At 39.8% G+C, this 18,982-nt stretch overlaps 1 protein-coding gene across 2 annotated transcripts in view; it reads left to right on the top strand.

The window, feature by feature from the left end:
- LOC147109895 (cell adhesion molecule CEACAM5-like) overlaps positions 1–18,982 on the top strand; it is a 129,688-nt gene that overhangs the window by 26,603 nt on the left and 84,103 nt on the right. For both annotated transcript variants that reach the window (XM_086003922.1, XM_086003921.1), the window contains 4 exons: positions 199–462; positions 4,569–4,832; positions 18,022–18,297; positions 18,392–18,649. In XM_086003922.1, the coding sequence (XP_085860048.1) occupies positions 199–462; positions 4,569–4,832; positions 18,022–18,297; positions 18,392–18,649 (1,062 nt within the window). The remainder of the gene's footprint in view (positions 1–198; positions 463–4,568; positions 4,833–18,021; positions 18,298–18,391; positions 18,650–18,982) is intronic.

Here is an 18,982-nt window from a genome sequence, read left to right as displayed (position 1 = left end):
CACGCATGTGAATGATGTGACAGTAAATGTTGCTTCAAATTATTGACTTCAGTTTATATACCCGTGCGATTCATGGTGTGTAGTAAACACATGGATGTATAGTTTCTATGGTGGTGGTGGTATCCATAATTGTATAGTCCACTACAGCTTTTCATTTTAGCATAATTTTATTACAATACATTTGTGCATTTATTTTAGATGGACCGGATCTTCCCACTATATCCATTAACCCCGATTTAACCGTTTACATTTCTGGAAGAAACGTTACCTTTTCATGTTCCGCGGACTCAAGCCCACCTGCTGAATTGGAATGGTATCTCAACGATACCTCGCTTCCACAAAAAGGGCAACAACTTATTATTGCTAACATTACTTTGAATGACATTGGAATATATACCTGTCAGGCCTTTAACAATGTAACAAAAAGGTACAGTGCCTCAACTAAACCAATAGTTGTAATAGGTAGGTAACACATTTCTCAATTTAATTTTTTTAGTTTGTAGTCCAGTAGTGGCATGCTGAAGCTGTCTAGTAGTTCATTCTATGAATAGGCTGAACTTGAATAGGATATTGAGAATGAACATGCAATTCCTTGTTTTGCTGATAACCTTGTGGATTACATTGTATTAGTTGCACTAACTAACTGTCTCTAATATTCCTGCAAACATCATTTAAGTGTACATTTAAATTTTAACTTTAACATTGTTGCAAAGTATTTTCTGCTTTGCAGTCATGTTACATTTGCAGTAAAATTCCAGAGATGGATCCTAAACTTTGCTGTGGGTCTTTATTTGGAAAGTGGTGTGTGAATCAGGAGGAGAGCAGTGTCAGACTGCAGCAGGAGATAGTTTCACACAGTTCGGTACTGTAAATAGTTTTATCCAAATCTGTACACCGCAGTGCCTAACTCTGGTACTAAAAAGTGCTCAAAGGGTCCCTAGATCACCTGGCCACTTTTTGAAACTTACACAGAGATTATTTTAAATGTTTTGTAATTTCAGGCAATCCTGCATATCCTTTCAAAACATAAATTATAATGTCCAGGAATGCTCAATGCATGATTTTAAGCACAGATGCACACAGACTGTGCTGGTCAAGGGAACAGTCAATATAAACAGGATGCTGCTTGGCTGGAATGTACCCTGTATCCACCAGCCTCCTAAAGCAGCATTGCAATGTTGGAACATAGTAAACATGCAAGGTCCATATCACACATGCACTTGACGGAATCAAATGTTCTATTTAGAAAACAGCTACAAATCATAAATTGAAAATCTTGACTCGGCAATAACAATTAGCTTTCTGTCAGCAATAGCAACATTGCTCTCAACAGACACATACTGAGACCACCTTAATCTCACCAGGTGCATGTTGAGAGCATTTTCCCTCATTATACCTTATGGTCCTAAAGGGACAGACCAAGCTAACCACTACACATTAGCAACATATATCATTCATCAAGCCAAACCCTTGATGTTCGCTGGATAAAGGCTATCAAGATGTAAACATTCATCATATTATTGTATAATGCATTATGTGTTGAATGGTATAATGCTACTGTTATTATACAACATTATCTGATTAACCTAATCAATACTAACCGATTCTCCCATAGCATATTTTGTTAAACAAACGTTACTGCACATAATACATTATACCCCTCCTAACATGAATTTATGTTGAACCAGGCCTGTGACTGTAAAGCTCCAAAATTTAATTGCTGTTGTTGATAGTTGGTCCTGAAATTAATGAGATATTGATTGTAGTTGGTGAGGAAAATAATTTTTCAAATTGGTGAGTGGTTGAGCTCCAGGTCAGAAGAAACCAGTAATAAATAAATGCCTGTCTCTTTTTTATACTTTGGATACTTTGAAGTGCAACAAATTTAAAACTTTTATTGTTAGATAAATTATGACCAAAATTACACTCTCTCTCTCTCTCTCTATCTATCTATTCACCACCTCAACCAGTTGTGTGAGACATATAATTTCACAACATCGCAAGATTTATGGATGTAGAGGGCCTAGGTTCATCCATCCAGAAAAGACCCTAAAGCCCCCCCACTGCAGCATCTAATTGGTTCTTAAATGGGATCAGATTTTTATCTTCTGCTACTCTATCTGGGACTCCTGATTTCAGCTCTCAGTCTATCTTTTGCCAATTTGATCCTGTGTCCTCTTGGTCCTACTCTCAACTTATTTTGAAGTACTTTTTTAGTTTTACCTTTTCCATAGGATTTACCTTTCCCTATATACAATGAGATCACCTCTTTGAATTATTCTTTCAAGGCTTACCAGCACAAATTTCTTCATTGTTTCTTAACTCAGCACCACTAACACTCATGGGTTACCTCTGCTCTGATTCCACCACTTGAATTTGTCCTGTGTCTCAAGTCAATAGAACTGCACACTGTACTCTAGGTGCAGTTTGAGCAGAAGTATACCATTTGGGCATGTCCTTGTCTGTCTTGTATTCCATTGTTTTCACTATACAATTCAGCATTATCTTCACATTGTGATTGCTGATTTCAGTGGTTGGATATCAAGTCTACTAGTAATCCGAGATTTGTTTCAACTTCACCCTAGCAATTTTCAGCCACATTCATGCAGTATATATGTCACCCATTTTTTTTCCTTCCTACATGAGGTACATTACTTTTATATTGCCATTAAATGCACTGCACTTTAGGAAGGATGTCAAGACCTTGGAGAGGTTGCAGAGGAGATTTACCAGAATGATACCAGGGTTGAGGGACTTAAGTTATGTGGCAGGACTAGAGAAGATGGGATTGTTCTCCTTGGGGCAGAGAAGGTTAAGATGAGGTTTAAAAGAAGTTTCAAAATTATGAGGGGCTTTGACAGAGTAGATAAGGAGAAACTGTTTCCAGTGGCAAGAGGGTCAGTAACCAGAGGACACAGATTTAAGATAATTGGCAAAAGAACTGGGGCGAGATGAGAATTTTGTATTGTGCAGCGAGTAGTTATGATCCGGAAAGCTTTGCCTTAAGTGGTGGTGGATGCAGATTCAACAGTAATTTTAAAAAGGCAATTCGATATGTACACTTGAAAAGGAAATAATTGCAGGGCTATAGGGAAAGTGCAGATTTGTGGGACTAATTGGAGAGCTCTTTCAAAGAGCTGGCACAGGCATGATGGGCTGAATGGCCTCCTCCTGCGCTATAAGATTTTATAAATGTCATCTGCCATTTTCCTATGCTTCAGCTAGTTTCTTGGTCTTTCCCCAAACTTGTCCTGCAATCCTTGAGCTTAGCTAATAGTCTTTTGTGTAGAAATTTATCAAATGCCATTTGCAAGCCTAGGTAAACAGCACGTTTTGCATTTTCAGTCTACTTCACATGCAACTTCCTCAATAATGTTAAGGAGTTTGGTCAGGCAGGATTTTCCCCCTTCTGAATTCATGTTGACTGTTTGCATGTTTATTATTTACAAATAATGATGTTTATTCCTGATAATTCAATTTTTGTACATGGTGCTGAAGATAGACTGTTGACTATCTGTGAACTGCTTCTGACAGCCACCAGGCTGAACACAGATTGTTAATTTATGTTGTGTTTCTTCAAGTAAACCACAAGCAGAATAGATACAGACATTGATAAATTACAACAAATATACTTCACATCCATTCAGATTTCAAAAATGTAACACTTAGACATCAAATTATGCAGAAATATTAGTCTACAAACATCTGGAGGTGAAATTCGACTTCAATGGAACTGAATTTTGGACGAAGCGTATAAGTAGCGACAGATGTGATGCTGCTCATTTTGCATCCCCGCCCATGTCGAATTTCACCCTCTTGATGCTTACATGTGAAATTACTTAATTGCCTTTTGGTACAGCCCCGGTAGAATCTACTAAACTTCACCAAACTGAAATGTTTTCTCAAAATCATGCGGCATCATTAATATTATCTTGGATTTCTACATGTTAACCTTGCTAGAATGAGCAAGGACTCAGCAATAAGGTTACAAGTTCTTGCACAACTGACTTTGGACCCCAACACTACATTGGAGTAGTAATGACACATGCTTCATGTGGGTGTACTTTAAATTGGCATCAGCAAAGACAAAACTGGCAGGATTTCTGTCAGAGGATATCATCCCACCAGTCCTGCCTTTGAATGATGTCACAACAGAATTTGTTGAAATGAAAGGAGGCATGGCGGAAACAGGTTCCGCCCCAAATTGCACTCTGATACCAGGCTCCCAACCCAGGGATTTCTGAGCCCAAGTAACTAATTTGGGACTGACTGTTTGGTTCAGTAGCTCACCATGTACTCATTAAGAGTAGGGGCAGGGGGATTAACTGTTCTTGCAAAATGTAAGGAAATTAAAGGGCAGGAAACACACATGTGAATGATGTGACAGTAAATGTTGGTTCTTCAACTTATTGACTTCAGTTTATATACCAGTGGGATTGATGGTGTGTAGAAAAGACATGGGTGTGTAGTTTCTGTAATGGTGGTGGTCTCCTCCATAATTGTATAGTCCACTACTGCTTTTCATTTTAGCATAATTTTATTACGACACATTTGTGCATTTATTTTAGATGGGCCGCATCTCCCCAATATATCCATTAACCCTGATTTACCCGTTTACATTTCTGGAAGAACCGTTACTTTTTCATGTTCCGCGGACTCGAGCCCACCTGCTGAATTGAAATGGTATCTCAACGATACCTCTCTTCCACAAAAAGGGCAACGACTTATCATTGCTAGCATTACTTTGAATGACACTGGAAAATATACCTGTCAGGCCTTTAACAATTTAACAAAAAGGTACAGTGCCTCAACTAAACAAATAGTTGTAATAGGTAGGTAACACATTTCTCAATTATATTTGTTTAGTTTGTAGTCCAGTAGTGGAATGCTAAAGCTGCCTTGTAGTTAATTCTATTAATAGGCTGAACTTGAGTAGGGCTTGATTAAGGAAATGTAGTTCCTTGGATCTGTTAGTTTTGTGCATAAGATTGTATTAGTTGCACCAACTATCATTTCCAAATAATCTTCATCTTGATGCTATAAGAATCAAAATATCAAATAGTTTTAACTCTTGATCGGTCTCCTGCTTTTTTGCATATACATTTCCAAATGGAGACTTGGGGGGGAATTTTCCCAGCCCTGGGGAGGTGGGACTGCCGGGAAAATAGCAGAAACTGGCAGCGGGTATCGACCCCGCTCCCAACCCGCCTCCGTGCCATCTTCCCGGGAGGCGGGTCCCCGACTCGTGCACGGACCCATCTCCTCAAGGCAGGAAGGGGATTAGAACCAATTAACTGCCTATCCCCATTTTACCCCTGCAAGTACGGCTTCCCGACAGCTGCGAACCTCGCCAGGGTCAGCGAGGTGAGCAGTGGGTCCGCGGGGGTGAGAGGGATTGACAAGTCCGCTGTAGAGGTGACTGATGGGTGCAAGTGTGGAGAGGTAAGTATGAGAGGTGAGTGTAAGGTGTTGGAAGGATTTGAGGGGAAATTTCTTGTTGGAAAAATTAATTACCTTTGCTTCTCCCTGCAGGCTTCAACCCTTGGGATCCAGAGGTGCCTCATCTCAACGGCAGAGATGACAGAATGGCTGCTGCATTCTCAGATGCAGCAACCATCTGCTTTCTGCTGAAGAGAGAGGTTTTGGTGAGCCTTTTGTCAAGGGCTCACCCTAGAACAGAGATTGTCAGTGTTTGACAGCTTCTCAATTTTCAAATTCTCAAATTTGTCAGCTGAAACGTCATACGCTGACGTCCTGTTATCGGCTTTCCCTTAATTGGCCGCAGGGCGGGCTTAACAAGCTCAATCAAGGGAAAATAGCGTGGGTTGGTCAGACGTCAGTGGGGGCGAGACTGAAACCCAAAAACCAGCAGCCCCGCCCCCATTGACAAAACCCAGCCCACAAACACTGAATATCCTAGAGGGGGAGACAGGTCAAGGGTGAAAGCTATTTGGTATCTTGTTTCTTACAGTATCTTAAAGCACCTCACACTAGCCATAAACTTTCGTTCCAATTATATTACTGCTCCCAAAACCTTAGTTTGGTAGTGTAGATTTTCTCACCCAATCGTGTTCTCATCTCCAAGCGAAAGGATGCATTCAGCTCACTTTGGTTTGCAGCCTCTAACATTCTTGCAAACACCATTTTAGTGTACGTTTAAATTTTAACTTTGCATTGTCGCAAAGTACTTTCTGCTTTGCAGTCGTGTTACATTTGCAGTAAAAGTCCAGAGATGGATCCCACACTTTGCTGTGGGTCCTTATTTGGAAAGTAATGTGTGACTCCGGAGGAGAGCAGTGTCAGACTGCAGTAGGAGGTAAGGTCACGCAGTTTGGGTTCGATGCTGTAAATAGTTTTACCCACATCTGTACACAGCATTGCCCAACTCTGGTATCAAAAGTGCTCAACATTACAATAGTATCTGATTAACCTGATCCATTCTCCCATAGCATGTTTTTTAAACAAGAGAAGCATTACATTATACCCCTCCTAGGGTGAAGCCGTCGTGAACCAGCCCTGTGATTGAAAAGCTCCAAAATGTAATTGCTATTTATAGTTGGTCCTGAAATTAATGAAATATTAATTGTAGTTGGTGAGGAAAAGAATTTTTCAGATTGTTGGGTGGGTTCAGCTCCAGGTCAGAAGAAACCAGTAATAAATAAATGCCTGTCTCTTTTTTATACTTTGGATACTTTGAAGTGAAACAAATTCAAAACTATTATTGATAGATAAATTATGACCAAAATTACACTTTATCTATCTATCTATCTATCTACCTACCTATCTATCAAGAAAGCAACCTGACAACTCACAAGCTCAACCAGTCGTGTGAGGTATATAATTTCACAACATCGCAAGATATTTATGGATGTAGAGGGCCTAGGTTCATCCATCCAGAAAAGACCCTAAAGCCCCCCACTGCAGCATCTAATTGGTTCTTAAATGGGATCAGATTTTTATCTTCTGCTACTCTATCTGGGACTCCTGATTTCAGCTCTAAATCTGCCTTTTACCAATTTCAATCTGTGTCCTCTAGGTCCTACTCTCAACACATTTTGAAGTACTTTTTTTAAATTTACCTTTTCCATAGGATTTACTTTTCCCTATATACAATGCGATCACCTCTTGCATTCTTCTTTTAAGGCTTACCAGCACAAATTTCTTCATTGTTTCTTAACTCAGCACTACCAACACTCGTGGGTTATCTCTGCACTGCTTCCACCACCTGAATTTGTCCCCTGTGTCTCAAGTCAATAGAACTACACAAAGTAATCAAGGTCTGATCAGAGCACTATACCATTTGGGCATGTCCTTGTCTGATTTCTACTCCATTGTTTTGACTATACAGTTCAGCATTCTCTTAGCATTGCGATTGCTGATTTTCAATAGTTGGAGCATTAAATCTACTTGTAATCCTATATTTACGTAGGATTACATAGGATATACGATACAGAAACAGGCCATTCGGCCCAACCAGTCAATGCCGGCATTTATGCTCCACTCGAGTCTTCTCCCATCTTTCCTCATCTAAATCTATAGGTGTAACCCTCTATTCCCTTCTCCCTCATATGCTTGTCCAGCCTCCCCTTAATGCATCTATATTATTCACTTCAACCACTCCCTGTGGTAGTGAGTTCCACATTCTCACCACTTTTTGGGTAAAGAAATTTCTTCTGAATTCCCTATTGGATTTCTTGGTGAATATCTTATATTGATGGCTTTTAGTTCTGCTCTTCCCCACAAGTGGAAACATTCTTTCTGTATCCACTCTTATCAAAACCTTTCATAATATTAAAGACCTCTATTGGGTCAGCCGTCAACCATCTTTTCTCAAGAGAAAAGAGACCCAGCTTGTTCATCCTTTCCTGATAGGTATACACTCGCATTTCTGGTATCATCCTTGTAAATCATCTCTGCACCCTCTCCAGTGCGTTTATATCCTTTTTATAATATGGCAACCAGAACTGCACATAGTACCCTGCAAGTGTGGTCTAACCAAGGTTCGATACAGGTTTAGCATAACTTCTCTACTTTTTAATTCTATCCCTCTAGAAATAAACCCTAGTGCTTGGTTTGCTTTTTTTATGGCCTTGCTAACCTATGCTGCAACTTTTAGTGATTTGTGTATTTGTACTCTGAGATCCCACCTAGACTCGCACCCTCCAAGTGATAAGTGACCTCCCTATTCTTCCTACCACAATGTAATACAAGGTATGAGAGCGGAATTGAGTAGAGTGGATTGGGAAAATAGATTAAAGGGTAAGACGATACATGATCAGTGGTGTACATTTAAGGAGTTATTTTACAACTTCCAAAAAAAATATATTCCAATGAGAAGAAAAGGGTGTAAAAGAAAAGACAGCCATCCATGGCTAAGTAAAGAAATTAAGGATAGTATTCGACTAAAAACAAGGGCATATAAGGTAGCCAAATCTAGTGGGAGGATAGAGGATTGGGAAAACTTTAAAAGACAGCAAAAAATAACAAAAAGATTGATTAAGAAAGGGAAGATAGATTATGAAAGTAAATTAGCAAAAACTATAAAAACAGATAGTAAGAGTTTTTATAGTTATATAAAAAGAAAAAGGGTGACTAAAGTAAATGTTGGTCCCTTAGAGGATGAGACCGGGAAATTAATGGTGGGAAATATGGAGATGGCAAAAACACTGAATGAATATTTTACATCAGTCTTTACATTAGAAGACACTAAGAATATCCCAACACTGGACAAACAGGGGGCTAAAGGGGGGGGAGGAGCTAAACACGATCAAAATCACTAAGGAAGTGGTACTCGGTAAAATAATGGGACTCAAGGCGGATAAATCACCTGGACCTGATGGCTTACATCCTAGGGTCTTGAGGGAAGTGGCGGTAGGGATTGTGGATGCATTGGTAATAATTTTCCAAAACTCCCTGGACTCGGCAAAGGTCCCGGCAGACTGGAAAACTGCAAATGTAACACCCTTATTTGAAAAGGGCAGTAGACAGAAGGCTGGAAACTATAGACCGGTTAGCCTAACATCTATGGTAGGTAAAATTTTGGAGTCCATTATTAAGGAGACAGTAACAGGACATTTGGATAATCATAATTTAATAGGACAAAGTCAGCATGGTTTTATGAAGGGGAAGTCATGTTTGACAAATTTGCTGGAGTTCTTTGGGGAAGTAACATATAGGGTGGATAAAGGGGAACCAGTGGACGTAGTGTATTTAGACTTCCAAAAGGCATTTGACAAGGTGCCACACAAAAGATTATTGCTTAAGATAAAAAATCACGGGATTGGGGGTAATATTCTGGCATGGATAGAGGATTGGCTATCTAACAGAAGGCAGAGAGTTGGGATAAATGGTTCATTCTCAGACTGGCAATCAGTAACTAGTGGTGTTCCGCAGGGGTCAGTGCTGGGTCCCCAACTCTTTACAATCTATATTAACGGTTTGGAGGAGGGGACCGAGTGTAACATATCAAAGTTTGCAGATGATACTAAGATGGGAGGGAAAGTAGTGAGTGAGGAGGACATAAAAAACCTGCAAGGGGACATAGACAGGCTAAGTAAGTGGGCAGAGATTTGGCAGATGGAATACAATACTAGAAAGTGTGAGGTTATGCACTTTGGCAGGAAAAATAGTAGAGCAAGTTATTATCTTAATGGCAAGAAACTGGAAAGTACTGAAGTACAAAGGGATCTGGGGGTCCTGGTGCACGAAACTCAAAAGGTTAGTATGCAGGTGCAGCAAGTGATTAAGAAGGCCAATGGAATGTTGGCTTTCATTGCTAGGGGGATAGAATATAAAAATAAGGAGGTATTGCTTCAGTTGTACAAGGCATTGGTGAGACCGCACCTGGAATACTGCGTACAGTTTTGGTGTCCATACTTAAGAAAGGACATACTTGCTCTTGAGTCAGTACAAAGAAGGTTCACTCGGGTAATCCCGGGGATGAGGGGATGGACATATGAGGAGAGGTTGAGTAGATTGGCACTCTACTCATTGGAGTTCAGAAGAATGAGAGGCGATCTTATTGAAACATATGAGATTGTGAAGGTGTTGGATCGGGTGGATGCGGGGAAGATGTTCCCGATGATGGGTGAAACTAGAACTAGGGGGCATAGTCTTAGAATAAGGGGCTGCTCTTTCAAAACTGAGATGAGGAGGAACTACTTCACTCAGAGGGTGGTAGGTCCATGGAATATGCTGCCCCAAAAAGCTGTAGAAGCTACATCATTACATAAATTTAAAACAGAAATAGACAGTTTCCTAGAAGTAAAGGGAATTAAAGGTTACGGGGAGCGGGCAGGAAATTGGACATGAGTCTAGGTTCGGATCGGTCATGGCCCTGTGGGTAGCGGAGCGGGCCCAGGGGCCATGTAGCCTGATCCTGCTCCTATTTCGTGTGTCTAATTCTGTTAGATTCAGGAGATGGTTCTGGGATAGTGGATTGGCGGTTAGGATCAGATCAGCCATGATCTTATTGAATGGCGGAGCAGGCTCGAGGGGCCGATTGGCCTACTCCTGCTCCTATTTCTTATGTTCTTATGTACCTCACTTATGTACCTCACATTTATCTGTGTGAACTTCATTTGCCAATTATTTTCCCATTCTGCAAGTTTATTAATGTCCTCCTGTAATTTGTTGCAGTCTTCCTCAGTATTGACTATACTCTCTAAATTGGAATCGTCTGCAAATTTAGAAATTTTGTTTTTGATTACAAAGTCTAAATAGTTAATGTAAATTGTGAACAGCAGTGGTCCGAACACTGATCCTTGTGGAACACCACTACCCAACTTCTACCACTGTGAATAGCTACCCTTTACTCCCACTCTGCTTTCTGTCTTGAAGCCAGCTGACTATCCAATCTGCTACTTGTCCCCTCACTCTGCATTCTCTGACCTTATTCATTAGTCTATTATAGGGTACCTTATCAAAGGCCTTTTGAAAATCTGGATAAATTACATCTACTGCATGACCCTTGTCTACTCTCTCTGTTACCTGTTCAAAAAATTCAGTAAGGTTGGTCAAGCAAGATTTTCCCTTTTGAAATCCATGCTGACTATCCATTATTATACTTTTTGTTTCTAGATGTTCTTCTATTTCTCTCCTTTAGTAGGGATTCCATTATTTTTCCTAACTGTTAAGCTGACTGGTCTCTAATTCCCTGGACATGTTCTATCCCCCTTCTAAAATATAGGTTTTATGTTAGCTATCCGCCAGTCCTCTGGCACTACCATCTTTTTCTAATGAATTATTAAATATGTGTAGTAATGCTTCTGTTATCTCCCTAGATTCTTTTAAAATGCATGGTTGCAATCCATCTGGACCAGGGGTTTTATCCTCTTCGAGTTTGATTAGTTTATTTAATATATCCCCTTTTTATTTTAAATGCACTTATCTCATTACTCATCTCATCATCCAATGTCATGTCCACCTGTTCTATCTCCCTGGTAAATACCAAAGCAAAATAATTATTTAATATTTCTGCCATCTCCCTATTGTTACCTGTCTGACCCTTAATGGCCCCATTTCCCATCCCAACCTTCCTTTTTTTTTATTGATGTGCCTGTAAAATATTTTACTATTTTGTTTTATGTTCCTTGATAATTTCATTTCATAGTTCCTCTTTGCCTTCCTAATTGTTTTTTTTTTTACTTCTCTCCTAATCCCTTCATATTCTCTCTTAGCATGCACTCCTCTGCTGTCTATGTACTTAATGCATGCCTCTTTCCTTACCCTCAATTGTTCCATTATGTCTTTATTCATCCATGGAGTCTTATTAGTGTTTAGTTTGTTCTTTACTTTTAGTGGAAAATATTTTTCCTGCACTCTGTTGAACACCGTTTTAAATGTTTCCCATTGTCATTCTACATTGTTGTTTGCCAATATTGTTGCCCAGTTTATCTTCCCAAGTTCTATTCTCAGCCCCTCAAAATCAGCTTTTCTCCAATTTATTACCCTGGTTTTTGTCATACTTATGTCCTCTATTATCATCTTCAAGCGTATTATATTATGGTCACTATCGCCTATATGTTCCCCTACTTTTACTTCTCTGGCTCATTCCCCATAACTAGATCCAATAGTGAATCCTTCCTTCTTGGGCTTTTTACATATTGGGTTAGAAAGGAGTCCTCTAGACATTGTAGGAACTCCATTCCCTTATCCCCTTTACCTACCTCTTCTGTCCAATTAATATCAGGGTAGTTGAAATCCCCCATTATTATATTTTTACTCATTTCTCTAATTTGTCTGTATATTTCTTCCTCTAACTCCCTTCCACTATTAGGTGGTCTGTAGACTATGCCTATTCATGTGATTGATCCTTTATTATCTTTTATCTCTATCCATATGGATTCTATTTTTGCGATAGCAAAATACTGCAGATGCTGGAAATCCGAATTCTATTCTTGTCTTACTGATATCTACGTCCCTTTTTTCTACTTCCATTATGTTATCCCTAATAAGTACAGCTACTCCATCTGCCCTTTTTCCCTCTATTTTTTCTAAATATGTTATATCCTGCAATGTTTAATTCCCAGTCCTGATTTTTCTGCAGCCATGTCTCAGTAATCCCTACTATGTCTGGTTCCTCCCAACGCATGTTTGCCTCCAGCTCCCCTGTTTTATTACAGACACTGTGCATTGCTGTACAGACCGTTTAACTCATTTTTAATAGGATTTCCTCTCTTTTTAGACTCCTGTTCTATAATTCTATTTGCTCCCTTGGCGTCAATGTCCTCCCTTACTTTATTCTTTCCTATGCACACTTTTCCTGCTTTTCTTTATATTTAGGCTGCTTACGTTTCTTGTAGATCCCTTCCCCCTTCTTACTAGTTTAAAGCCTTTCCCACCTCCCTGTTTACTCTTTCCACTAGGACACTGGTCCCATCCTGGTTCAGGTGGAGCCCGTCCCATCATTACAGCTCCTTCCTGTCCCATCAGTACAGCTCCTTCCTGTCCCAGAACTGGTGCCAGTGTCCCATGAAAAGGATTTAACTTCACCTCCAGCAATTTTCAGCCACATTCACACAGTGCATACATCAGCCATTTTCTTCCTTCTTACGTTCAGTACTTTATACTTTACTTTTATATCTCCATTAAATGCAATGCACTTTAGTAAGAATGAGAAGACCTTGGAGAGGTTGCAGAGAAGATTTACCAGAACGATACCTAGGATGAGGGACTTCTCTAGTCTTTCCACATAAATGAAGTTAGGATTGTTCTCCTTAGGGCAGAGAAGGTTAAGATGAGGTTTAACAGAGGTTTCAAAATTAAATGGGGTTTTGATAGAGTAGCAGGAGGCAGGAGGGGTGGTAACCAGAGGACACAGATTTAAGATCATTGGCAAAAGAACCAGGGCGAGATGAGAATGTTTTTTATGCAGTGAGTTGTTATGATCTGGAATGGATTGTCTTAAGGGGTGGTGGATACAGATTCAACAGTAATAATAAAAAGGCAACTCAATATATACTTGAAAAGGAAAGAATTGTAGGGCTATGGTGAAAGAGCAGGGGAATGAGTCTAACTGGATAGCTCTTTCAAAGAGCCGGCACATGCATGATGGGCCGAATAGCCGCCTCCTGTGCTGTAAGATTCTATAAATGTCATCTGCCATTTTTCTAAGTTTCAGCCAGTTTCTTAGTCTATCCACAAACTTGCCCTGGAATCTCACATCCTTGAGCTTAGCTAATAGTCTTTTGTGTGGAACTTTACCAAATGCCATTTGGAAGCCTCGTAACACAACGTGTTTTGCCTTTTCACAGTCAACTTCACATGCAGCTTCCTCAATAATGTTGAGGAATTTGGTCAGGCAGGATTTTCCCCCTTCTGAATTCATGTTGACTGTTGTTTGTGCGTTTATTATTTACAAATAATGAATTTTTTTTTCTGATAATTCAATTTTGTACATGGTGCTGAAGGAAGACTTTTCACTTTCTGTGAACTGCTTCTGACAGCCACCAAGTTGAGTACAGATTGTTAAATTTATGTTGTATTTTTTCAAGTAAACCACAAGCAGAATACATACAGACATTGATAAAATTACAAGTATACTTCACATCCATTAAGATTTCAGAAATTTAACAGTCAGACATCAAATTATGCTGAAATATTAGTTTACAAACATCTGGCGGTGAAATTCGACTTCGGTGGAACTGAATTTCGGACGAGGCGTCTAAGTGGCGACAGATGTGATACCGCCCGTTTTGCAGCCCGCCCAACTTGAAATTCACCCTCTTGATGCTTAGAAATGAAATTACTTAATTGCCTTTTTGGGACAACCCAGCAGAGCTATTAAACTTCTCCAAACTGAAATGTTTTCTAAAAATCATGCGGCATCTTCAATAGTATTTTGGATATTAATATTTCCATAGATAAACCTTGTTAGAATGAGCAAGGACTCAGTAATCAGGTTACAAGTTCTTGCAGAGGTTTTGCGATTATCAATTTGTTACTGTACTTACCGAAAGGCATAACTTGTTAATATTTGCCCAGTGACTGGCTCAGTTTACAAATTCCAAATGCATAGATACAAATAAATAATGGCCCAGATTTTCCAGGGCCTATGGCCGCGTACACACGGCTTACCAGTGGTAAGTGCTCCGCAAGTTCCGGGTTTCCGCATGTGATGCACATGATCTAGACAAGGGAACTAGATGTAATATCTCCAAGTTTGCAGACGACACAAAGCTGGGTGGGCATGTGTGCTGTGAGGAGGATGCAGAGAAAGTCCAGTATGATTTGGACAGGTTGGGTGATTGGTCAGATGCATGGCAAATGCAGTATAATGTGGATAAATGCGAGGTTATCCACTTCGGTGGCAAAAACAGGAAGGCAGATTATTATCTGAACGGCAATAGATTGGGAAAAGGGGAAGTGCAACGAGACCTGGGTGTCCTTGTGCACCAGTCGCTGAAGGTAAGCATGTAGGTGCAGCAGGTGGTTAAGAAGGCAAATGGTATGTTGGCCTTCGTAGCGAGAGGATTCGAGTACAGGAGCAAGGATGTCTTGCTGCAGTTGTACAGGGCCTTGGTGAGACCACACCTTGAGTATTGTGTGCAGTTTTGGTCGCCTTATCTGAGGAAGGATGTTCTTGCCATGGAGAGAGTGCAGCGAAGATTCACCAGACTGATACCTGGGATGGCAGGAATGACTTATGAGGAGAGATTGGGTCGATTAGGCTTATATTCGCTAGAGTTTAGAAGAATGAAGGGGATCTCATTGAAACTTTTAAAATTCTGACAGGACTGGACAGACTAGATGCAGGAAGGATGTTCCCAATGGCGGGGGAGTCCAGAACCAGGGGTCACAGTCTAAGGATAAGGGGTAAGCCATTTAGGACAGAGATGAAGATAAATTTCTTCACCCAGAGAGTGGTGAACCTGTGGAATTCTCTACCACAGAAGGCAGTGGAGGCCAATTCATTAAATATATTCAAGAAGGAGTTAGATATGTTTCTTAAGGCTAAAGGGATCAAGGGATATGGGGAGAAAGCAGGGACAGGGTACTGAATTTGGATGATCAGCCATGGTCTCATTAAATGGCGGAACAGGCTCGAGGGGCCGAATGGCCTACTCCTGCTCCTATGTTTCTATGAATCCACAAAAAATGGACATTCGCTGGCACAGGGTTGGGCTATTGCTGCCCAGCGAATGCCCATGAAACCCTTACGCCTGGTAGAAGTAGGCGTAAGACATTTTTTTACCAGCATAAGGGTTTAAATAAATATTATCATAACATTTTTTAAATGATTTAACCATAATATCCTTTAAAAAATTTTGTTACTTTTGGCCCCTGAAAAACATTTACATTTATTTTTCAAAAAATTACATATTTGTTTTAAAGGTTTAATTAAATTGTATTTTAATTAATTTTGACCATTTGATGATTTATTTTTAATTCAGTGTTGTTAAAAAGTATTTTTTTTATAAGTAAAAAATGTAATAGGGGCCGAGGTTATGATCTGAAATTGTTGAACTTGATATTGAGTCCGGAAGGTGAGGTGTTCATCTTCCAATTAGGCACTTTGCAGCCTTCCGGACTCAATATCGAGTTCAACAATTTCAGATCATAACCTCGGCCCCTATTACTTTTTTACTTATAATTTTTCCACCCCTTTGTTTTGGGTCTTCCTTTCCCCCCCTCCCCCCCCCCCCCCTTTCCTTTTGTTTCTCTCTCCCACCTGGCAGCTATCTCCTATCCTGCCAATACGCTTCACACCTAATCTCAGCTGTCTTTTGTCTCCACTGGCCTATTACCATCTCGTCTGGTTTCGAATACCTTTTATTGTCTCTTTTACTTCTTTTGTTCGATCGCAGCCCTGCCTTCGATCTATTTTATTTTCTTTCCAGTTTTGAAGAAGGGTTTCGACCCGAAACGTCAACTCAAATTTCTCTCCACGGATGTTGCCTGACCTGCTGAGTTTTTCCAGCATTTTCTGTTGTTATTTTTTAGGGGGATTCCTGTTATGTTTAAGGGGATTCTGCCCATAAATAGAATCCCCAAAAGCATAATGGGAATCCCCCTTCGTCATTGGTTGGGCTGGCCCACGTGATCCCAGGGACGCTTGCAAACTGTATGCACTCCTGAGATACATGGGCCTTTATGCAGGCCTATGCCTGCAAGCCCAGGGCCACAAGAGTCTGAAGCTCCGGAGGCACCAGGTAGATGCGGAATTTACTTGCGGTTCAGAGGCATTCGCCTACGGGAAACCTCTGACCACAATTTCCAGCCCATTGCTTCTGCTATACAATTCCCTGATTTTATGCAGCAGTGCTATTTTTTTAAGATTACTGACATGCTTAGACAAATATTTCCCCTGAAATTACAATTAGTTAAAAAGGAATGCACTGATTTTACATGTTTAACTGCTCAAGTATTAAAACTGATTATATTTTTAATTATTACTAGAATGTTTTCTCCCTCCCTCCCAGCACCGCCCCCCCCCCTCCTCACCCCCGGCTTTGTTTTGTGTAGATTTTTATAGCTTCGTAAAAGGCATTCAATAAGCAGTTCACTATGCTTGACCTGCTATTTGTGAGATTACTGGATCTGAAATATAGAATAGACAAGAACTGAAATCCAGGCCACACCTATGGCCTGCCCCTCTCTAACACATTAAATAGAAAGAACCAATCATCACAATAGTGTAATATATAGTTTCTTGGAACTCAATTCTGGCAACAGTGATTCCACCTTACTGCCATGCATTTTTAGTTTGTGTGGAGGTTGTTCTGTATTGGTGGTGCCCTAATTCTGGGTGAGGGGGTCACTTAGGGGGTCAATGGCCCAGAAAAACACAGTACACAAGGATATGGCAAAGTAACGTGAATTGCTCCCAAACGAATCCCAAAAATAAAATTAATTGTAATAAAATGTTTCTCGATTAAAAATGTACGTCAACCTTACACAAAGGGCGATAGATGCTAGATCAATTGTTAATTTGAAATCGGTGATTGATAGCTTATTGTTAACCAAAGGTATTAAGGGATATGGGCCAAAGGCAAGTATATGGAGTTAGGTCGCAGATCAGCCGTGATCTCATTGAATGGCAGAACAGGCTCGAGAGGCTCGAGGGGCTCAATGGCCTCCTCCTGTTCTTATATTCTTATATAAACAAAGGTGTCTCTAAAAAAACAACTTCCTCCTGAAGTGTAGTAGTATTTTTTTGCCTTCTACAGCATTCTTCCTTTTCTTCAATAAACTATGTTTTCCTGTGTATTCATGAACCTCACTAATTTACCACCATTTCACAAGTGTTATTTATGTCTTTTTAACCAAAAAGACTATTTGAAAGCATCAGTAGCACTCATAACTGCTGATTCTATAGTTATCCATATGTCAGATTTTACCTTGACATTAAATCAGATCTAGTTTGTCTGGTTTCTGATTGAATATCAGATCGAGGTGGAATTTAAAGTCATAAAAGAAGAAAGGTGATGAATTTAACATGGCGAGTTTAATACCCAAACAACCACTGAACGGGTTGTAGAAAATGATGTAACCCCGTTTCCTTTTTAATTGTATTTACAGAACCGGTTTCTAATGTCACTGTATCGGCCAACAATTCAAAACCAGTAGAAAACATCGATACTATTTTACTGACTTGTCACGCCTCGGGCTTTGTACAGTCACGGATTTGGTTTAAGAATGACCGAGCTGCCCAGGATAATGACAGAATAATAACTTCTCCGGACAATGTTACACTGACTATAATCAGTGTTAACAGAAATGATTCAGGAACATATAAATGTAATGCAAGCAATGATTTTAGCAGCGATTCTGGAGACACCATCCTGCAAATTAATTGTAAGTATGCAGGGAGCTCAAAGCATTAGTTTGTATTTAATATTAATGATTATTTTAGTTATACAAAAACCACATTTTCTTGAATTTTTTGTAGATGGACCAGAGAACGTCATTATTGAACCTTCAGGGTCAGTTTTGGCAGAACTGGGGAAAGCTCTTACATTTCATTGTTCTGCTCTATCAGTCCCAGCTGGTGCCTATGAATGGTACAATGGAACCAATCTGTTAAAGACAGAACAAACTTACAGCATTGACTCAGTAAGCTCAAATCATGGTGGGAACTATACTTGTCAGGTTAAAAACATCATAACCAAAAAAGGAAGTAATGCTACTGTACAGGTAACTGTACAAGGTAAGTAAATAATTCACTAAGATCATTTTAACAGAATTGTAACTGCATGGGTTTTATTTTACGGATTTATATTGTTCTTTGTAACTTAGTAATAAAAAAATTGCATTTAAGATTTTCATAATGATATATGATTCAAGTGTTTGACTATTGAGGTTGGATAAGTCCTAAAGACATTACACATAACCTGAGGAATTTACTTCTTAGACACATACCTGTTCATTTCGTTTCTCCATCTACATCTATAGCAATAGATAAAGTTTCATTTCAGTTTTGAGAAAACCTTTGGTAACCTGCTTTCAAGAACAGGCTATACTGGCCATCGGCTATACCAGA

Source organism: Somniosus microcephalus, chromosome 12 (assembly GCF_052327205.1).
Source record: "Somniosus microcephalus isolate GS21.2 chromosome 12, FLI_Smic_1.0, whole genome shotgun sequence".
NCBI lineage: Eukaryota > Metazoa > Chordata > Chondrichthyes > Squaliformes > Somniosidae > Somniosus > Somniosus microcephalus.
The sequence above is the reverse complement of the archived record's forward strand: the minus strand, read 5'-3'. Positions and strand labels throughout refer to the sequence as shown.